The sequence below is a fragment of the Lacerta agilis genome, chromosome 12 (genome assembly GCF_009819535.1).
Source record: "Lacerta agilis isolate rLacAgi1 chromosome 12, rLacAgi1.pri, whole genome shotgun sequence".
NCBI classification, from domain to species: domain Eukaryota; kingdom Metazoa; phylum Chordata; class Lepidosauria; order Squamata; family Lacertidae; genus Lacerta; species Lacerta agilis.
Genome location: NC_046323.1, coordinates 36307828 through 36327689, shown reverse-complemented (window position 1 = coordinate 36327689; position 19862 = coordinate 36307828). Strand labels below are relative to the sequence as shown.

The 19862-nt window shown below is 43.9% G+C and overlaps 1 protein-coding gene across 1 annotated transcript in view; it reads right to left on the bottom strand.

The window, feature by feature from the left end:
* Positions 1–356: 356 nt before the first annotated feature.
* Positions 357–19862, bottom strand: part of KIAA1217 (KIAA1217 ortholog) — a 355180-nt gene continuing 335674 nt past the window's right edge. Inside the window, 10 exon segments of the mRNA XM_033164922.1 lie at positions 357–1565; positions 2283–2408; positions 2926–4470; positions 8158–8277; positions 9668–9817; positions 10452–10603; positions 11439–11619; positions 11928–12435; positions 13576–13723; positions 13933–14063. Coding sequence (XP_033020813.1) covers positions 1047–1565; positions 2283–2408; positions 2926–4470; positions 8158–8277; positions 9668–9817; positions 10452–10603; positions 11439–11619; positions 11928–12435; positions 13576–13723; positions 13933–14063 — 3580 coding nt within the window. The 3' untranslated portion in view covers positions 357–1046.

Genomic DNA, 19862 nt, shown 5'->3' with positions numbered 1-19862 from the left:
CCCATCCCTGCCCACCCCCCACCCCCCTTGGCAACTCCCAATTGTCCCTCACTGACCTTTTCCCAAAGTGTACTTGAGAACCATGCATAAAATGGACCTTTGGTGTCGAAAACTACTCTTGTCTCTGCCCAGCCACATACTGTACTTATATTTTATATTTATATATTTATATTTATATATTTATATTATAATATGTACAGAGGTTTTTCCATTATACAGAACAGTACAGAAGTGTACACTTTTAAAAAATAATCCACATGGTAGTATTACATGATTTACCCAGGTCTCAGTAAAATGGAAAAATGAAGGAAGCAAAAGGGAATCAGCAAATGCCTAAATGTAAAAACAATTTCCCCCCTTGGCATCGCAAATTATTATTAAATATAATCTGAATGGCAGTGCAATAGGTAAAGTTGCCTCCCACCATGTCAGTCTCAGTCTTAACTCTTGTCGTTTGTGCAGAGGAAGGTGTTCAGCATAACTATCAAAATGTACGTTATAATAGTATCAAATGTTTTGGCAAAAAAGATTTCTGAAAGTAACCATGAAGGGTTTGTTTTTTTTTTGACAAAAATAGAAATCTGTAACAAATTTGGATAACACTAAAAGAAAAGAAAAATATCTTAGTTTCAATTTTATAATTTTGCATTATCACACGATGTTTAGTTCTCGTACTTAAAAATAGCTTTATACAAAATAACTCGCTTTAATACACATTATTTTCATGCTTGATCCATTTCTGTGCACTCATACTTCTAGTTTCATTCATACTCCCATTGTACTTTGTGTAACAGTTTCTGGCTGAAGGGAGCCCCCACCTCCACCCTCGCCCTCCCCTCTGGCATTTTGACAGCAGCAAATGCATACAAAACTACTTTTTGCCTCTTGCTTGTAATAACCCAGTATTTAGCACAAGTTTCGCATTTCAGCCTGAAACTCTACAGCAAGTTTGGAACGCGCTTCTCAGCTGCAATACCAGTGGGCAATGTCGACATCAGCAACTGAGAAGGTTTTGTCTGTAACTTGCACTGGCCAGTATAGAGCTTTTAAGTTGATTCCTTGGTGGCGGAGGAAGATTGGGCAGGTTTGCTGACACTTCCGTTCTGGGACTTGTAGCTGGTGAACCTGGGTGTGTGGATCGAGCGGATGCTCTTCGAACCTTGACTCAGTGATGGGGGAGAGGAGGAGGAGGAGGGAGAGGAGAAGGAGGACGAGGAAAAGGGAGCTGGAGGAAGAGGGGGTGGCCGGCCGTTTTGAGTCTGTATTGAGAATGAAAGAGGATGGTGACCTTTACCTGTGTGAGCGGGACTCTGGAACTTCAAGGAGCCGTTAGAGACAGAGGGGATTAGGGAAGCGGAATGAGGAGGGCGACCTGTTGGAGGACTGAGAGGGTTAGAAGAAGGGGCAGAGGCTTTAGTAGGGGGGCTCAGAAGGTTAGTGCTATCACCACTAGAAACAGAGCTACTTTTCCCAGAGGTGGAAGGAAAGGCTGGAATTTTTGAAGCAGACAGGTTAGGGGAAGTGGCCTTACAGTCCCCACCAGCTCTCTTAGCACTTCCATTAGCCTGTAAATACATAAAGATGGTGGGAGACAATTTAAGTCAACATACACAATAAACCAAAAAAAGGAGCTGTATGGGAAAATAGGCTTGCAGAAAGGAAGAATGGGATATAGTCTCTGAAGCTGGCACTACATCTTGCACCTATGTGTTGGACCTGGGAGGCCTCCCTCCTTCCTTCCCGCTACCCCTCCCTCAGCTGTGGGACAGAAGATGGACAGAGTGGGGGAGAAGTTGACAGGAGAGGGGGTGGGGAAAGGAGGGCGCCACAAAAACTGGGCTGTTCACCACATTGGCCATGCTTGTAGGGTTGTTAGGTGAGGGTGGAAACGTTTTGGTGGGTGGTTAATAGGCTCTCACTGCGGTCTGTTAAACAGGCAGTTAGTATTGACAGTGTCATCTGAAATGCTTCAAACGGCATCTGTTCCCGTCGCTGACATTTAGGAAACTGCAGCCAAGTACTGGAACAAAACTCAAAAAAGCAGATGTTTTACTGCAGACATGCGCAAGCATGAGGGAGGGAGGGGGGGGAAGAGACAATGCTACCTTTAAATATTTTCATGCCCCCCCCCAATCCCTGGATTTCCAGTTCCAAATTTCAGCGGGAAGACAAAAGTCCATTATTTGGTATCATCCAGGTCAGTCACTTGACTTACACATTTACCAAACACACAGAATCTGCTTTCAAGTCCATCCCAAGCTTTGGGTTTAGGGTAAAACTACCTGTCTGTACTGGCGTTGATCCTGTAGCTTGTGCGGTTTGCTTGTTTTGTCTGTGTTGCCTTGCTGTCTACTTTTTGCGGCTGCAGGGATTGGCATCCTGCTGGTCTGTGAAGTGCTGGTTGAACCCTGTGAGGAAGGTTGGGGTGCCAAGGGGAAGGGGAGAGAGATAAGGGAAACGTGGGGTAAGCATCAGTGCATGGGCAATGTGGAGGCTCACGCACCATGGCCAAAGCTGCTTTGAGTGAGAAGGCAAAGCCCCCAGGACATGCACGGGAAGCACCAAAAGGATCCACACCACAAGGCACACCACTGGTGTTAATTCCAGGAATCAAAAATGGAGGTAAAAGGCTCAACTACAGATCAACCTACATTTAACTGGCAGTCCCAGGTATTTTGATTCACCCACAGCTGACCAAGCTTCCTTTGATTGCCCATCACCAATCAGCAGGAGAGATTTTATTTTATTTTTTTAAAATAAAACCACACACAAATCTATTAGCTGTTAGACACCTAATGGATGCACCAAACAAGCCACCCGAAAGGAAGCAAACCAATCAGAAGACACCTCTTGCTTAATGGTGATTATTACGGCAGATTTTGTTTTAGAAAGCAGCTGGAGTTGTGATTTCTCATACTAAAGTACCTTACGTGAAGTTGGCGGTATTGAGGAAGGGGGTTCAACATCAGCAATAGTTTCTTCCAGCGCTAGGGATTCTTTTGGTGAGAAAAAGCCCGGGACAGAAGTTCCCTCCAATCTGGCTGGAGCTTCAGAAACTGATTTTGGGCTCATCTCACTAATAGTGCTCTCCAGTTGCTTAATAGTTTGCTCCAGACTGTCCAGAGTCCTGTACGTATTTTTTCTAATTTCTTCAGTCCTAGAAGTCTGTACAGTTAGGTTTGCCTCCTCCTTCCCTGAAGCGTCATCAGGCCGACTGCTCGGGATTTCAAACCTTTTTGCCTCTTTGTGCTGTTTCACAGTGCCGTCTTCCTCCTCCTCCTCATACACAACCACTTGCAAAGTTTTCTTGCCGGTTTTAGTCCCCGTGCGGATTGCCTGCGTAAGAGCCGCCAGCTGCTTTTTAGGAAATTTAAACTTGAATTTCTTCTTCGTATCGGGAGCGTCCAGCTTTGATTCTGGATGTGGCGCATAAATGTAAGGAGATTTCCTGAGATCCATCTCGTCTGTTTCCTGCCCTTCATGGAGTTTGGCTTGAGTTGCTGAATTAGGCAGATAGCGTTGTCCGAAGTCCTGCTCAAATCTGCCACTTGTTGCGTCATCAGCCCCATGACTCCTATTACTGTCTGCACTGGTAACTCCTATGTTACAGGCACCAGGTGTCTCAGGTTCTTGGTCTTCCTCCTCCTCCTCCTCCTCCTCTATCTTCTCTTCTGTCATCATTTTTTCCAGCTCTTCATCGCATTCCTCAAATATCGTTGAAAGTCTTTTATAAGCTGATCGGATGTCCATTGGCTCATCAAAAATAATGATTACCGGTTTTTTGTCCAAGCAGACCACAGGCTCTTCATTTTCGCGGTTCTCTAGCGTCCCTCGGGATGTTGCTTCCTTTCTGGAATCAATGTTAACAGTCTGCACATCTTCTCCTTGCCTGTTGACTATATCGTGGACCTCTCCACTGGACAGAAACTGGACTGCTGTTTTGGTAATCATGAAAGCAATGTTCTCCGATGGTGGGCTTTCATCACTTGGAGAGCTAGTTGGCGACTCTACCTCATCCATACTACTTAAGGTAACATTTCTGGGTGCCTTATGCCTCAGCACAACTTGATTATAGGCCCCAGCAGACATGTCTTGTTCCTCTGGAGACTTAGGAGACGCCTCCTGAGTGTATGAGTCTGTTTGACTGACAGGAGGTGCCCCTGCGCTACCGAGAGGTTCATTCGGGGGCGAACTATGACCAGTCTCTCTCAGTGCAGCATTGGTTGACCTTTGTCTTCCAGTTTCAACTGCGGGACATTGTGCTTCTTCAGGCCCCATCTTCCTTTCATTGTCTAACACAATGGAGAAGTTTGTTTTCAGCTTAAGAGAATTTGTTTGTGCATATTCCTTATTCTCCAAAAGCAAATCTTTGCTGAAGGCAGAGTTTTCAGCAATGCTGGGAGCATCCGAGACCATCTCTTCTGTCTGGTGCTTGGGATGGTCACTATCTTTTGTTGCCTCCCCATACACCTAGGGGGAAGAGTTGCATTACTTAGTTACTGAGGGATACAACTTTTTTTTTAAGGTTGGGACTATTTCCCCCCAATTATTTAGCACATCATCAGATAAAGTACAGATAATGTGAACGGGCCACTTTCTACATCATTGCAGAGCCATTTCCATGGTCTTCAGCGAATTTTTGCATCTCTTCCAGGGGTTAATTCCAAATCTGGTAGAACTTTGTGTTACACACAAAACTATGCAGGCAGACAACACGGGTTCTAGAATGAGTCCTTTAAGCAACCCCTCCATAGACTTTACATCCTGTACAACATTTGTGCCATCTTGATAATATTCCTCCCTTTCAACGATTGTTTTGTATGAAACAGAAACCTTTCCTTTAGGCTGTTGGACTAAACTTTGTTAGGAAACAATGACTGCACCATTTGGACTAGAATGCTGACTGCTAACATTTAAGCCAGTTCTCCAAGCTGGCTAGCTCAGAAAAGCCTCTTCCTCTGGTATAACCATAACATTGGATTACCGGGTGGGGGTTTTGTTTTTCTCTAGCTGGAGGGCTCCATTCTCATATCTAAGTGGAAGGTGGGGCAACGGAAGTGACTATTTTATCTTGGTACAGTAGGTTATGGTCTAGCCACACAAAAGCCAGAGGTTTTTACATGTACACTCATCCATCCCGGCAAGAAAGGGGCATGGTTAGAGTTCAAGGACACATGTCAGCCAGGCAGAAGAACTGGAGGAGGCTTTGGAGCATGGCCTAGGGAGAGTCCTGAGGGCAAGGCAGAGGTGCCCAGCGAGGCATCCCTTGGCACTTGATTGTGCTACCCAAATAATACAGGGATGCCTACATTAAATAGCTTTCAGAGCTTGCTTATGTAGAAGAGCTACATTTTTCTTTCTAACCCAAGAGGCTCTCAAGAGTGGCTTGCAAAGAAGTCTTGCAAAATAAACAATCACATTCAAACCTGGTATTAGATTAGATGGTGGCAAGAATATTGCTGGTGGCGTTCCCTACCCCTCATCCTCAGTCTCTCCTGATGTTGACCTTAGTATTGAATGTCGCAACTGATACAAAAGTGGATTTTTACACGCACTGTCAATACCTTATTTTATAGGAAGGGAGAAAAGCAAGAGGTCAAAATACCGGGTGTGGTTGAAGAGGCAGCACCCTGGGAAAAGAAGCAGCACCTCCCACTGCAAGGTACAACGGTGTCTGTTTCTGCTGAAAATGGATTAAGTAGGTCTGCTGGAACAGCCTACCCATTTTGGCAGCAGGAACTGCTGTAAGGGCCCTTTTCCCCTGCACACACACACACACACACACACACACACACACCAGCTAGCTCCAGCATCTTCTTGCAACACTACAACGGTCCTCGGTACTCGTGTGTATTGAGGTGTATTTATGACTCCTGGTTTGCAAAAACGACTCCAAAAGGGACTGGCTGCGGGGGGGGGGGGCAGGGGGAGAGAGATTTCGCCTTTGCATTTGAAATACATTCTTGCTACTTCAGTAAAAAGGTGCTCCAAACTTGTTACTGTGACCAGCAGGGCTATAAAAGGATGTGCAATGATGAGATATACTGTATCTATCTCAAAAGAGTAAGCCTAGAGACAGCTGCTTCCATTGGTAGACTACAGTTTCAGTCTGTTTGTAACAGAAACAACTTAAAGGAAAATTGTTGCTGGACCACAACAAAAAAGGTATAGTCACATAATTTGAGAATAAACTATAATTTGAGAATAAACTATCCATCCACATTAGATAACAATCATAGTCTACTGGCAGGATCTGCTGTGGGTTTTGTAGTGCTCTTGGGCAAGGCAGCCTCCAGGCTTGGCCCCCCAATAAGCTCTCTTCAGGAGGCCCCCAGCAAATGCCCAACCTTGCTGAGCCTCCATGTCCCAGCCCTGTCCATTGACACACCAACTGTATCAATCTCCAGAATCAAAATCACTAACCTGTCACACTAAAGCCATCACAAGTGCAAGTTAACTACTTGTTTTTCAACACGGGTGTCTTGATTTTAAAAGCATAGCATAGTACAAGAGTCGGGAAGACAACGATCATTGTACAGGAGGCAACTTAAAACTTGCTCCCACCCCATGCATATGTGGTTTGTTAGCACATCAAGGAAACCATAACCCCTCCTAAGTATCCAGGAGAAAAGGTGAAAAAGGTTTCATGCAAACCAAGCAGAAGTCAAAAAGAGCCAAAGATGTAGGTGGCATTCCATGGACAATTGGCATGGAGTGTTTCATGTGTTGTTGGAAATATTCTGGCTTCTAAGGTCAAAAGGCTATTCAGTATTATTATTTAAAGCTAGCAAAGCGCTACATGCTGTTCAGTGCACATGAGAGATATGGCTCACTGCGTGTTTCATCTCACCAATTGCAGGAAATCGGGAAGCCAACATCGAATGCTGCCTTGAGTATGCCAAGTTAGAGGTGTTGAGTATATATATATATACAAAGCTGCCCTCCAGCATAGCTCAGTCAGTAGAGTATGAGACTTAATCTCAGGGTTGCGGGTTCAAACTACATTATGGGCAAAAGATTCCTGCTATTGCAGGGGCTTGACCCTCATCCTTCCAGCTCCACAAGTCTATGATTGTATGAGTACCTCCTTATCTATAGTCTGGTCTATAGTATAGTCATACTATTATGGGTTTGTTTGGTTTTTTTGGTTTGGCACTTTTTCCCTGCCCAAGGTATTCTATGGTCTGGATTGTGTTTATCTTTGCTAGGGAAGGAAAAGATGGCCTTGTTCCCTGGAACAGGGAGTTGAACAGATGGAGTTACATTTTCTTCAGCTGCAGCATCTTTCTTCCACCTGATTCTACTTCAGTTATAGCCCATCTCAGAATTCCTAAGCATGTATTAATACCACCCCAAAAGTCCCCTAACCGTGAATGCAAAAATTAGAAAGGAATCTGCTTTGTGTAACAGTTTGCTTGGAGCTTTAGACCTATTGTGTTGAAAGCAATATTGAAACTTGCAATTGCTTTCCCCAGTTGGTGTTATCATATGCATTCTAGCTACCGCACCTCTTATTGTAAAGCAAACTTTCAAAGCAATCCTGTGTTTACTCAGGAGCTGTCCTGCTGTGGTCAATGCAGCTTACTCTCCAGTAAGTGTAAGTAGGATTGCAGGTTTTCACTGGTCTGTAGCAAAATGGACACTTGTTCTTTCAATTTTCTCTGCTTAGTATTCTTAGAGCCAAATTCAAACACTGCATCTTACAGAGAATTTAATTGTTAAAATTCATTTCAGATTTACATTAGAATTTTGATTGCACAGTTGGTTTGTTTTGGGGATTGATATATGTTTTCTGTTAGCCACTCCCTGGAAAATTAGGTGTGATAGAAGATTTAAAAATTAAAATGCCTAAGCTTCAGATCTTAAGAGCATTTGTACCCCACTGTGCAACAGAGGTAATCCTAAAATTTGTGTTTAGTTGCAACATTTCGTCATTCACCACATATTAATTCTGTTTTCCTAAAGGCTAGTAGCATCTTGAGAACCTTGGTGCTACGACGGGTCACAAATCTAGATAACATGAAAACACAGCCAACACAGCACAGAGAGAGAGAGAAAGAGAGAGATTAAACAAGGCACAAGGCACAGGGTTAGTTTGGAAGCAAGGGAAGAAGGTGAGGCCAAGAGGATGTGGCAGAACTCAAATGCCACTGTTACCTTCTTCTCCTTGGGATGTATTAAGGCCACAGGCCTTGCATCTTTTGTGTGAGTGTCATTTCTGGACTGTTCAACATGGCTGTTTGAGTTTACATCCATGTAAGAGCACTTCTGGAAAGCCTAGAGAGTTAAAATATGGCATGTTATCGGAAGACCTTTTCCAAGCAAGAGCCAAGTCACTTCCTTGAGCCATTCCAGTCAAGAGTTTGCTTGCTTACTTTTTTCCTCTGGGCTTCTTCAGGACCAACTCTGATCAAAGAAGGCTATATCAACAACAGGGGCCCAGAAATTATGTCTAGGCTGAAAAGCTAAGGGTTAGTTCCTACTGGCCAGCTGTGAAGCCCTGCCTAAAAATGCTAGCACAGCAATACTATATGAATTGGCTGACGGAACTACGTGCCTCATGTCATGCGGGTTTGTTTAAAACAAACCTTTAACCTGACAACCATGCCACAGCTATTGTTACCCAGAAAACTTTATGTGGCATACAAAGTTATAAATTCAATAATGGTTTCTCTTTCTTCCAGTTCACACTAATTGTTTGAAATGTTACAGGCTGCAAAAAAGTTACTGAAAGAGAATCAAGTTCCACCCTTCACCCCCCCCCCCCAGCCTTGTTTTAGAGCTGGAATCTATAGCTGCTAGTTCTTTATAACAAGAATTCTACACCTTTTGAATAAGAGCAAGTTGTGACCCACAGTAAAAATAAAAGCCTCCCAGAACATTATTACTTCATCATCACCTCATTAGTTCGCCACATCGAGGAGGGCTTGCCATTGAGAAGATTTGTTGAAGCTTGATAACCATCTATGTATTCACCTCCTTATTGGAATCACTGACAGATATGAGAGCCAGTGGAGATATTATTTTAATATAATGAATAGTTTTGTCTTCCACAGACTCTGGCACAAAGAGTGCCCCCAAAGTGCACGTCAAATATGCAGTCAATACCAATCGCATAGTAAGCAACACAATCTAGCCCAAGTCAGTCACAGCTCTCAAGAGCAACAGAACAGGAGTTGATTGTGACTGACTGTTGTTAGATTGCGCCCCTAGACTTCAGCAATGTCACAGAAAAACCATTCCTATGTTACAATGAACAAGCAGACTAGATAATCCTTAGGCAAGTTCTGAATATTTTCTTGCTGACAACAGGATCCAGAGTTCAAACCACTGGAATCGAACTCTGATCTTTGGCCTGTTTATGGTCACAAATATTCAAATCCTCCTTCAGATCCAGTTTTTCCTGACGTGAACCGAGTTGTACCTGTATATGAAATGGATGTGTGCACCAGAAAGGCATAGAAATTAACTTCCCCCCTCTTATCCCATTTACTTACACCTGAGACCATGTCTTGATATTGGCTGCAGCAATGAGCGACAATGTGTATTTCCTGAAGGAGCTCACTTGCTCATTTACTTAAGTGGGACTTAATTCCCTTGGAATTGTGCTCAGGGTCAGCGAATGCTATCTAAGGTACATATCTCTGCAGGTCCAGCCTCATCATACCTGTAATTCTGCCATTATTCTGTCTCCGTCCTCCTCCTCCTCGTCGTCCTTTGCAGGTGGAATTGTGCCTGTAGCCAGGGGTTGATGAGAGGCATGGTCTTCCTTAGGGACTCTTGGCTGTGCTCCTTGAGCAGCATCTTCACTGCTTTCCTAAGTAGTATAACAAACAATTAAAAAAAAACCCTAATATTTAAGCAATTTGACCTTTAGCGTGACACCAACAAAATGAAATGCTCCCCTCTATTGCATTTTCTTCAGTTTTCTGAAGGGGAAGCATCATCCCATCCCATCCCATCCTCCAGAAGAAATTCAACGCCAATTATCACATTTAGATTTGGCAGCCCAAGACCGTGCCATGCTATGTGAAGGAAAGATTTTAATATATCTCCTTGGGCGCTTGGGGGAGATAAATGAAACAGACAGATGGATAAAGCAAGCAGAGAAGAGCTCACTAGAAAGGTTTCTCATTGATTTTGTCAATCTGTGTTAAATATTTGGCTTCTTGAAGATTATTTTCAAATTCTTGAAAATGCATAGAATGATCGCAACTTCTAATCTGCCTCACGTTATTATAAATAAGAATACAGGGAGGATGATTCCCAGGCTGGGCAGAGCCTACTGTATGAAATGAATTTCCCGACAGACTTCCTTAGATGCCCGTTTGGGTCACAAACCTCCACCCCCACCCCCCGTTGGCAACTTAAGTAAGAAAGACATTGTCTTGCCCAGAAGCTCTTCCTGTTCTGGGTATCTAATTTTGCTTCAATTGCCTCAATCACCAAACCTTGACCAAAGTGCTGTCTTTCCTGGCCACGTAACTGACTTCTCCCAGTCTTGTGCTTAGTCCAGATCCTATCAGATAACTGCGACGTGGAGGCGGAGGAGGTGGAGACTTCACTGGCTTTTCGGTCTCCTGCTCTGGGTTAGGAGCCTCTTCTGAAAATTCAAGGTGTGACAACGTGGTAGATGCAGTGGTTTTAAAAACATGGCATACCACCCTAAAGTTAACCAACATGGTACTCCACTTATGTTTGATGGGAGAGATTTAACATGCTGCTCAAATTTCCAATTAAGCATGTGTTTGATGCTCAGTGTAGAAACATTGTTGGATAGAACACTAATCAATGGGGCCTGAAAGTGCCAGATCCTTGGTTGCACTGTGCCCAAAACTGCTTTGTAAGGTATTGCTTTATAGCAGGCATGTCCAACAGGCAGATCCTGATCTACCAGTAGATCACTGGACATCTGTGGTAGATCACTGGCTCCCCCCAAAGAAGCTCAACAACTTTGGCTCCCCTAAAATAAAAGCTCGATTTTTTGTCCTGCACCCCCCAAAAACGGGGCTTTCCCCCTCCCTAAAAAAGCCCACCAACTTTGACCTGAACCCCAAAAAAGGGGGTAGATCACTACTAGTCTTTAACTCTGTAAGTGGGTAGAGGCTGCTTATAATGACACAGGGAGGAATGAGTTGGACCATTGGTCCATCTAGCTCATTATCAACTACACTGGCTGGCAGAGACTCTGGAGTTCCATGCAGATCATCTTTCCCAGCACTACCTGAAGATGCCAGGAGCTTTTCTGTATGCAGGTTCCCTACCACTGAGTTACCGGTATGCACATTCCACTTATCAGCAAGTAGGGCTTACATTCCGACCAATATGTTTTCTCTAAGACTTGGAGCTTAGAAGTCAATAGTTATCGTTTTCTTTCACGTTTAAAAGAAGAGTCCAACATCGAAGCTCCACCCATATTATAATGCAGTAAGCCTTACCAGAGACTTCTATTTTTTCTGCTGTGTCAGCTTTCGGCGAGCCTGTGGCTTGTGGAGGCATCTCAAGGTTTGGGATAGATTTCATGATATTTGCTTGTGCTTCTTCGAGGAGTTTTTCAAATTCTTTTCCGTTGTAGTGATCGAGGTTCTGCCTTTTCTCTTCCCATTTCTTCTCTGCTTTCTAAGAAGAAACACACACAAACACACACACAGAGAGAGGGGGGGGGGATGTTTTGAAATCAGTTCAGGCTTCACTCTGTATTTAAAACTTTTATTTAGAAACTTTTAGATGAATAAAATATGCAGAGGCGCTCCGAGTTCTGCCAACCATCTTTGCAAAATGACATTTATTAATGTCATGCCAAGTTTGGCACTTGAGAAACAGGACTGCTAAAGCGTCCAACAAGACAGCCCAGAGATCTCCTGCCTCGTTCTTAGATGGCCAACAGCACCTGAAGCCCTCCCTGCCGTAGCATGCACCATGTGTACCTCAATTGACAGAGCTCTGTTCCTGGTACTTGCACTGTGAAGTTCCTCGATAAAAAGGCTTTGCATGGTGGAGCCATTAACTTGGGGCGACTGAGGTGCCTGCATTTGCTGGGTGGTCGCTGTCACTGCTGCTGTGGCTGCGGTTGCTGCTGCAGCAGACTCTGGCATGGCAGGCATCAGGTGGCATGATGCAGATGAACCTGCCGAGGGGCTGATTGCCACGGGAGAATTTGGGGCATTGCTGACCAGTGTTGTTGAATGCTGAGACTGATGCATGACCACTGGGGAACTTTGTGCATGGTGGACTGTCATGCTCGAGACAGGGATCACCTCTGACCTGACAGACAGTTCCGCTGAGGGGTCGCCAACCTTTTGCTTTGGGGAAGCGGGGCTCTTTGCAGCGTCATCCTGTTTTTTCAGAACTTCTGCCGCCGTCGCTTTCTCCATGGCATTGTACTGGGCGGCCTGTGAGGGATCCACACCTTTCAGCAGACCATCGGTAACATGCCTACAAGAGGAAGACAGTCATACTGTGAAATATATATATATAGCTAGCACTTTCTTGTTTCTCTGTTAAAGAAAGGGCTCCCTCTAGTGATTTTCTGTATGAAAGTGATACTGCTTTTATAATAGGAGTGGAGAATCTCATGCTTCGGGCTCAAATGCAGCCTTCTATCTGGCCTTCAGAACTCTCCCCAGTCCACACCCCTCACTAGTCCAGCCTTGCACACATTTTTGCCTACTTGAGAAGTGGCCTTGAACTCTGATGATGTCTCGCTTTTCTGGCTAGAGGGTGGCATGTTAAGTGTGTGCAGAATCAAACCTACTGTACAAAGGTAAAATTCACATTTGGCGCCATGCTCATTTATGTCTCTAGCACTGCTCAGCACTGGCAGGAACCCTTCAGGAGTTGTCCAGTAAGGAATGCAGCCGCCAGACTGAAAAGGGTTTCTCATTGTTGTGTTGATGGGGCATTAAAGCTAAGCATAATATATCCCTTCTCACACATGGGAGCCAGCTATGTGAAAACCAGCAGAGCCGCTTGAGCAGTGGTTCAGGCAGGTAATTTTTAGACTCTGGACTTAACTATCTTATAGGGGTAATTCTTCAAATGTGGCAATGCAACACTGCTGTATTTGTTGGGCCCCGGGAGTGAGGCCCTAGACTTCTGCCACGAAGTCCAGTCCTGATGGCGCCACCACCACTGAGCACTCTTATCGGTCCACAGGCACCTGTTGTGTAGGTTGGTGCCAAACCCTGACATCACGCCCATCTCACACACCTACACTGCAAGAAGACTAACCATATCTACTCGGAAGTGAGTCCTATTGAATTTGATGGGAACTACTCCTAGGGTAAGGAGGACTGGGAGGTTTAGAATCTTCTAAGAATATTCATCTGAGCTCTTTGGGCTGCAGAACAAAAGGAAGGAGGAGGAAAAGAGAAAACCCCACCCTCTTTCTGATTCATTCACTCACTCACACCATTCCATTCCATTCATGAACCACTTCCTGTGAAACATCATGAAAACATTAACAATAGAAATGTATATAAAACAATTATTTAATTTGTAATGGCATCAGGCCAATGACCTGCCCAGAATAATGTAAAAAAGAAAGAAAGAGAAGAGAAGAATAAAACATATCACCTCCGGAGGGTGGTGAGGATATCAGTCATGCTGCGAACTCTCTTCAATAGGATGTCAAGTTTATGAGGTTCCTCCTTTAAAAATCTCACAGCTTCCACCTCGATGCGGAGAATGGCCCGCATTTTATTCTGCAGTGTTGGAAATTCACCTGCAAAAGCAAGAGTCGTAAGGCATTTTTAAGACAGAGAGGAAGACCAACACGGGCCTAATTATCACCCCACCACACACATCCCAAAATAAAAATTGGGGGAGGCGGAGGTGAAGAAAATCTCCAAATGGACTATATAAGCGGTCCTGAGATCTACCGATGAAGGGTGGTTTTACAAATTTAATAAAATAATAAAGCAAGGAAGTCACCTTTGAGGGTAGCGACAGCCTCTCCAACCTGCCGTAGAAGAAAAGCCCCATCTTCAACGTCTTTCAGTGTAACAATCCTATTGGCTGTAAGAGATTCCTTCTTCAGATCTTCAACAAAACTTTCCAGCTCACTGAAAAAGCGAGAACAAGAGTTGAACCCTGGATTTGTTTCTGGATAGGCAACACTAAGGAAAAAATCCATTCTCAGCACTTGGGATACCATCATAATTTTTGTATACCGTATTGGCCTGAATATAAGCCGCACCCGCAAATAAGCTGCACCTTTAAAATTCGGGGGGGGGGGGGAGAGAGAAAAGACAACACCCAAATATAAGCCGCTCCCTTAAAATTGGGTTACAGGCTGAAAAATGCTGCAGTTGGTAGAATTGTAACTCCGAGCCAATTTAAGCCTTTGATATTGCAAGCCCACAAAAGTTACCGTACAATCGCTAAAATCGCAAATTGCTATTCAATTGCTACAATTCCACAGGCACTCACACCCGTAGATGGCAAATGAACAGTCTCAAGCTTGCAAATCGGCAATAAAACATTTTTTTTTGTTCCGTTTTACCATATGTCTGTTTCTGCAGCGATATCCTAAAAGCCAACTTTTGTAAGGTTGTGAATTTAAGCTGCACTTTAACTTTTCACGGTCTGAATATGGGGGGAAAGTGTGGCTTATATTCAGGCCAATACGGTATGTGGCAGCAGTGAAGCTCTTTACATTAATAATGATGGAGCTCATAGGGCTGATGTGAATATACAAATGCAAATCTCTGCTAAAGTACATTTTCTAAAAATAAATCACTTTTCTCTTATTAACCTATGTGAAACATACCAAATGAGACAGCCCAAAGCCCCCAAAATATATATGGGCTATTCTTCCTGCTTTGTGCTATTTTTGCTTTGTGTTCTGATTAAGCCTTTGACAGTATAAACAACTCTGATAATGAATATATCCAGTGCAGTCGTAAACATACATATTTGCTCAGAATTTAGCCACAGTATGCTCAATGGGATTGACTCCCAAGGCAGGATTGCAGCCTAAGATTATTTCCCTCAAGATTCTTCAGCTGTGTGCGTTAAATCTATATTATCACTAAAGCTGTAGGGCTGTTAGAGGCAGAAATATGTATTTTAAACTATTCTTACGACTACATATTAAATGGTCAGAGCAGCCCATTGGCGAAAGCAGCCCACTGGCTTTCAGAGCATTGCCTGCTAAAAAACAATTTTCTATAATCAATAATTAAAACAGAAATATATTGTAGTAAAATGGCAAGGTCTGCGATCCTGTACACCAGCCTTTGCCAGCCTGGTGCCTTCTAGATGCCGTTGGACTACAACTCCCATCAGCCCCAGCCAGCATGAGCAATGGCGAAGGACGGTGGCAGCAACATCTGGAGGGGCACCAGGTTGGAAAAGGCTGCCGTCACACTCACCAGGGAACTCAGAGGGATTAACTTCAGGGGAGGCATGCAAAGGATTGCGCTGTAAATAATTCCTCTTAACGCAAGTGAACAGAACTGTTATGAGGAACAGGAACAGCACAGTTAAGAAAAGTATCTCAAAAGGTGACAGATTTGCTCAACGCACCTGTCTGGGCAACAGGGAAATTCATTTATCAGCAATCCTAGCTAAAACTAGATGTGAGAATTCATTAATATATTAGCTAAAAATAAGAGAATTTTATCCACATCCATGGAAGGCAGGCAGCTAACCCCTGTAAATAAGCTACTCATGTGTCACTTAGCAGGATTCTCGGTTTCAACAAAAGATGCAGGGATTAGGCTCCATGATGCAAGAAACTGCAATGTGCAAAATTTGTAATCACAAGGAAGGAGAACTTGCAATCTTTTCATAGTCCCCACTTAAACATGCTGAACAAAACATGACCCCACCCCCCAAAAAACCAATGGAAAGTCTTTAGAAATGTAACATCTGCCACAGTACTAATTCTAAACTACAGAATTACATTCGTACCTTGGAAGCCGAACGGAATCCATTCCGGAAATCCGTTTGACTCCCAAAATGTTCGAAAACCAAAGTGCGGCTTCTGATTGGCTGCAGGAAGCCCCATCGGATGTTTGGCTTCCAAAAATACTTCGCAATCTAGAACACTCGCTTCTGGGTGTGCGGTGTTTGGGAGGCAAAACATTCGAGAACTAAGCTGTTCAAAAACCAATGTACGACTGTACAGGCTAAGAACATCCAGTGAAGAAAATGCATCAAATCTGAAAGCAATTTGAATGTTTCAAAAATCTGATTTGTTGCCTTTTTCTCAGTTGAAATGAAGAGGGGTGTGTGGGGGTAGGTGGGTGGGTGTGTTCCAGCATCCGCGAAACCTAGCAGCTGATCTGCCTGGTCACTAGAATGTGGGTAAGGAAAACACAACCAACCACGAAAAGGAAACAAGGATCTTTAAAATGTCTCAAAAACAGCCACTAGGGGTCAGCAAGTGAGCAGTACTTGCCAATGTCCTAGGGAAAGAAATTCAGTGCAATGTACAGTGGTACCTCACAAGACGAATGCCTCGCTAGACGAAAGGCATTCGCTAACGAAAGGGTGACTCACAAGACAAAATTTCCTATGGCCGTCACTCGCAAAACGAAAACGTTTTGCGATTCCCCCCCCCCCCGTAAGACGAATTTCTGCTATACGACAACACTCACGGAACGAATTAACTATATAATTGAGTATAAGCCTAGTTTTTCAGCACACTTTTTGTGCTTTAAAAGCTGCCCTCGGCTTATACTCAAGTCAACCATTCCTTAAGAAGTGTACAAGAACGGCGGTTCTTTACTCTCCCCAGGCAGCTTGTTCCATTCCTGAACTGCTCACATAAATGCAAACTTTAGACCCCAGAAGGCAGAAAGCCTATCAGTTAAGGAAGTATTAAAACCCCACAGGTGCTCACTTTCCCTGGCTCCTGCTTAAACAGGACAGGATCCCAGCCTTCTCTGTATAACACAAGGGAACATTGCGCTGTGAGTTAAACCACAGAGCCCTAGGGCTTGCTGATCAGAAGAATGGCGGTTTGAAACCCTGCGACGGGGTGAGCTCCACAGCAGCAAAGGAGGAAGAGGAAGGAGCAGCCCAAAGGGTTGCTTTGGGCTGCTCATTCCTCCTCTACCACAGTGGCAAAGGTGAACCGGCTTATACTTGAGTCAATAAGCTTTCCCACATTTTTGTAGGGAAATTAGGTGCCTCGGCTTACATTTGGGTCGACTTATACTCGAGTATATACGGTAATTTCGTCTTGCGAGGCACCACTGTATACGCTTCTTTTGCACGGCAGAACTACACACTACACACGTCAGCTCAATTAATGCCCAACAGCTGTTTATCTGAGAGAAAAGCAGCTTTGGGAAAGGAATTTGGAGCAGAGAAGCAGCAGCGCCAGTGTTTCTCCTGCTTTAGCTTCTCTCCACTGCATTTTCCTTCAAAGGGTTGCAAATGATCTGAAGGCACCCAAAGCCACCGCCTTCCTGAAGATGAGCAGGTCTGAGGCTTGCCAGTGTCTGGATGGGAATCACTGGTATCTCACCTTAGATGTTTTTTTTGTGTGTGTGTGTGTGAGAGAGAGAGAGGGAGAGGGAGAGGGAGAGGGGAATACATATTTCCAACTCTGCACAAATCTGTCTGTGTTGCAACTGTAAGTTGATCAAGCTGCTTTGGGGATGGGAGAGAAGGAGAGGTTATGGCATCCCATCCACCAGCTCATGCGCACCCTGCACAGCCAGCTGTTGCGGCAAATTCACAGGACTTTGAGGACTCTCTGAGAGGAATAGGCATGTTGGCCAAGAAAATGATGAGTGATGCTTTGCCACTCAAATAATGTGTGCTTGTATTGCAGCCTAAGCTGATTTAATCCTATCAGAAGTCAAAGGAGCGTAATCAGCTTAAATACAAGTATTTCGGTTTAATTTCAGTGATTCATTTGAGATACGCACTAATAAAATTGCTGCAAGCAAGCCTTTGGTCCACAAAGGGGGGGGGTGTGCCTCCAAAACAAATTAAAAATGCTTTATATTGTTTTAAAGAAAAGATGTGCGAGAATTTTACACGCTGCAGCAGTAAAACACTGTAAAACTAGAACACCCCAGAGCTGAAACCTATAGAAAATGTTTTAACACAGGCACACACAGCACAGATGGCAGATCCTGTGAACACTTCTTGGAGCAAAAATATATGGAGGCAGAGGAGTATGTGATAGTTGGAGTAGCCAGTCAAATACAAGAAGCAACGATGCAGTCACTTAACACTTTCCCATTTGCACTGTTCCTGCCCAACTGTTATGTTCGTCTCACTGTGGTAATCGCCAGGTATATTACTATTGCTTAACATATATTTAGTGCCCGTGATATTTTAGGGTCTCTATAGAACACAGATGTTCTTGCTCAAAAAAGAAGGATGAGGTCAGAGTTGAGAGTGAAAGGGAAAAGATGCGCAGAGGAAGGTTAAGGCTCAGAAGAGGTGCAACTATGGCAGCACAAGAATACCTCACCTTTTAATTTCTAAGCTGGGCAAATGAGTAACACACCTGAGACATTAGATATGTACCAGGACACTTCAAGCAACCAGAGGCCATGACCTGTACTTGCAAGCTAAGAGATCCTTATGCACAGGAACCAATATAATTGCAGGTGTTGATGATTCTTTTGTGTGGGGCAGTTGTAGCTCAGGGTTCCCAGATGTTGGTAGACTACAACTTCCATCATCCACAGTCAACTTAGCCAGTGGGTGAGGGTTGTAGTCCACCAACATCTGGGGACCCGAGGTTGAAGAACACTGTTTAGCTTAGTAAGGTTTTAAAATCATTTGAAATAGCTTGAACTGTCATTTAACTGATTCAGATAATGGCAAGACTCCTGTGGACTCCAGAATCACATGCCTTCAAAGAAGGTGGTAGGATCCTGTGCTATCCCTGGAAATGGCAAAAAAATGACACAATTTCTAAAGCACTAGGATTGAAAATGTCAGACAGAAGCTGATAATAAAATCACCCTTGAAAAAAGAGAAGCCATTCTGCAGATGCAGCATTTTGTAAATTGTGAGGAGTAATAAAAAACAATTAATTTGCTAATGAGTAACTAACAAAATGTACATCGAAGAATTATTTGGACAGGGGATTGATTTTTGCTGCAGTTTAATCAGCAAAAGTATCCGTCACCTTCACAGAAATGTAGTTTAAGCTGATGGCCAAGTCAATAGCAAGAAATCAATTAAAATATATCAAGAAATGTCTTGTTGTAAACTCTTGGGCTGCTGTCCAAAGCTCACTTAATCAGGAAGTTAGTCCCATTGAAAACAAAACCTGTTTAGTTTTGTTGAGATTTTGTTTGTTTTTATTCTATAAACACACACACATACACAAAAATACAGAACAAATTTGGTGGTTTTGTTACGTTGCTTAGGTTTGAAGGACTTCTTCATGCAGAGCCTAGTTAAACTATGGAACTCACTCCCCCAGGAAGCAGTGGTGACCCTCAACTCAGATGGCTTCAAAAGAGGATTAGAGGTGAGGGATTTCAATAGCTACTAGGCCTTGTTGACTTCGCTCTACCTCCACAAGCTGGAGGCAGCAATGGTTCTCAATACCAGTGGCTGGAAACTGCAGGATGGAAGAGGGCTGAGGGTTTCCCACCAGCATCAGGCTGACGGCTGTGAGAACAGAACGCAGGACAAAGATGGGCCACTGGCCTCACCCAACAGGCTCTTCTTATGTTTTCTTCCTTCCTTCCTTCCTTTTTAAAAAAGTGCTATTGCAATTGTACTTCATGTTCACTGGACTTCAGAAATGAGAATGTATCTTTGCATCGGGTTCCCTCCCACACCTGTGCTCTAGCCACTACACATCTCCCCCTCCACCCCCGATCCATCATCTCCTATTAAAAGGCTGCGAAATCATGCAGCCTCATGTTCTGCGT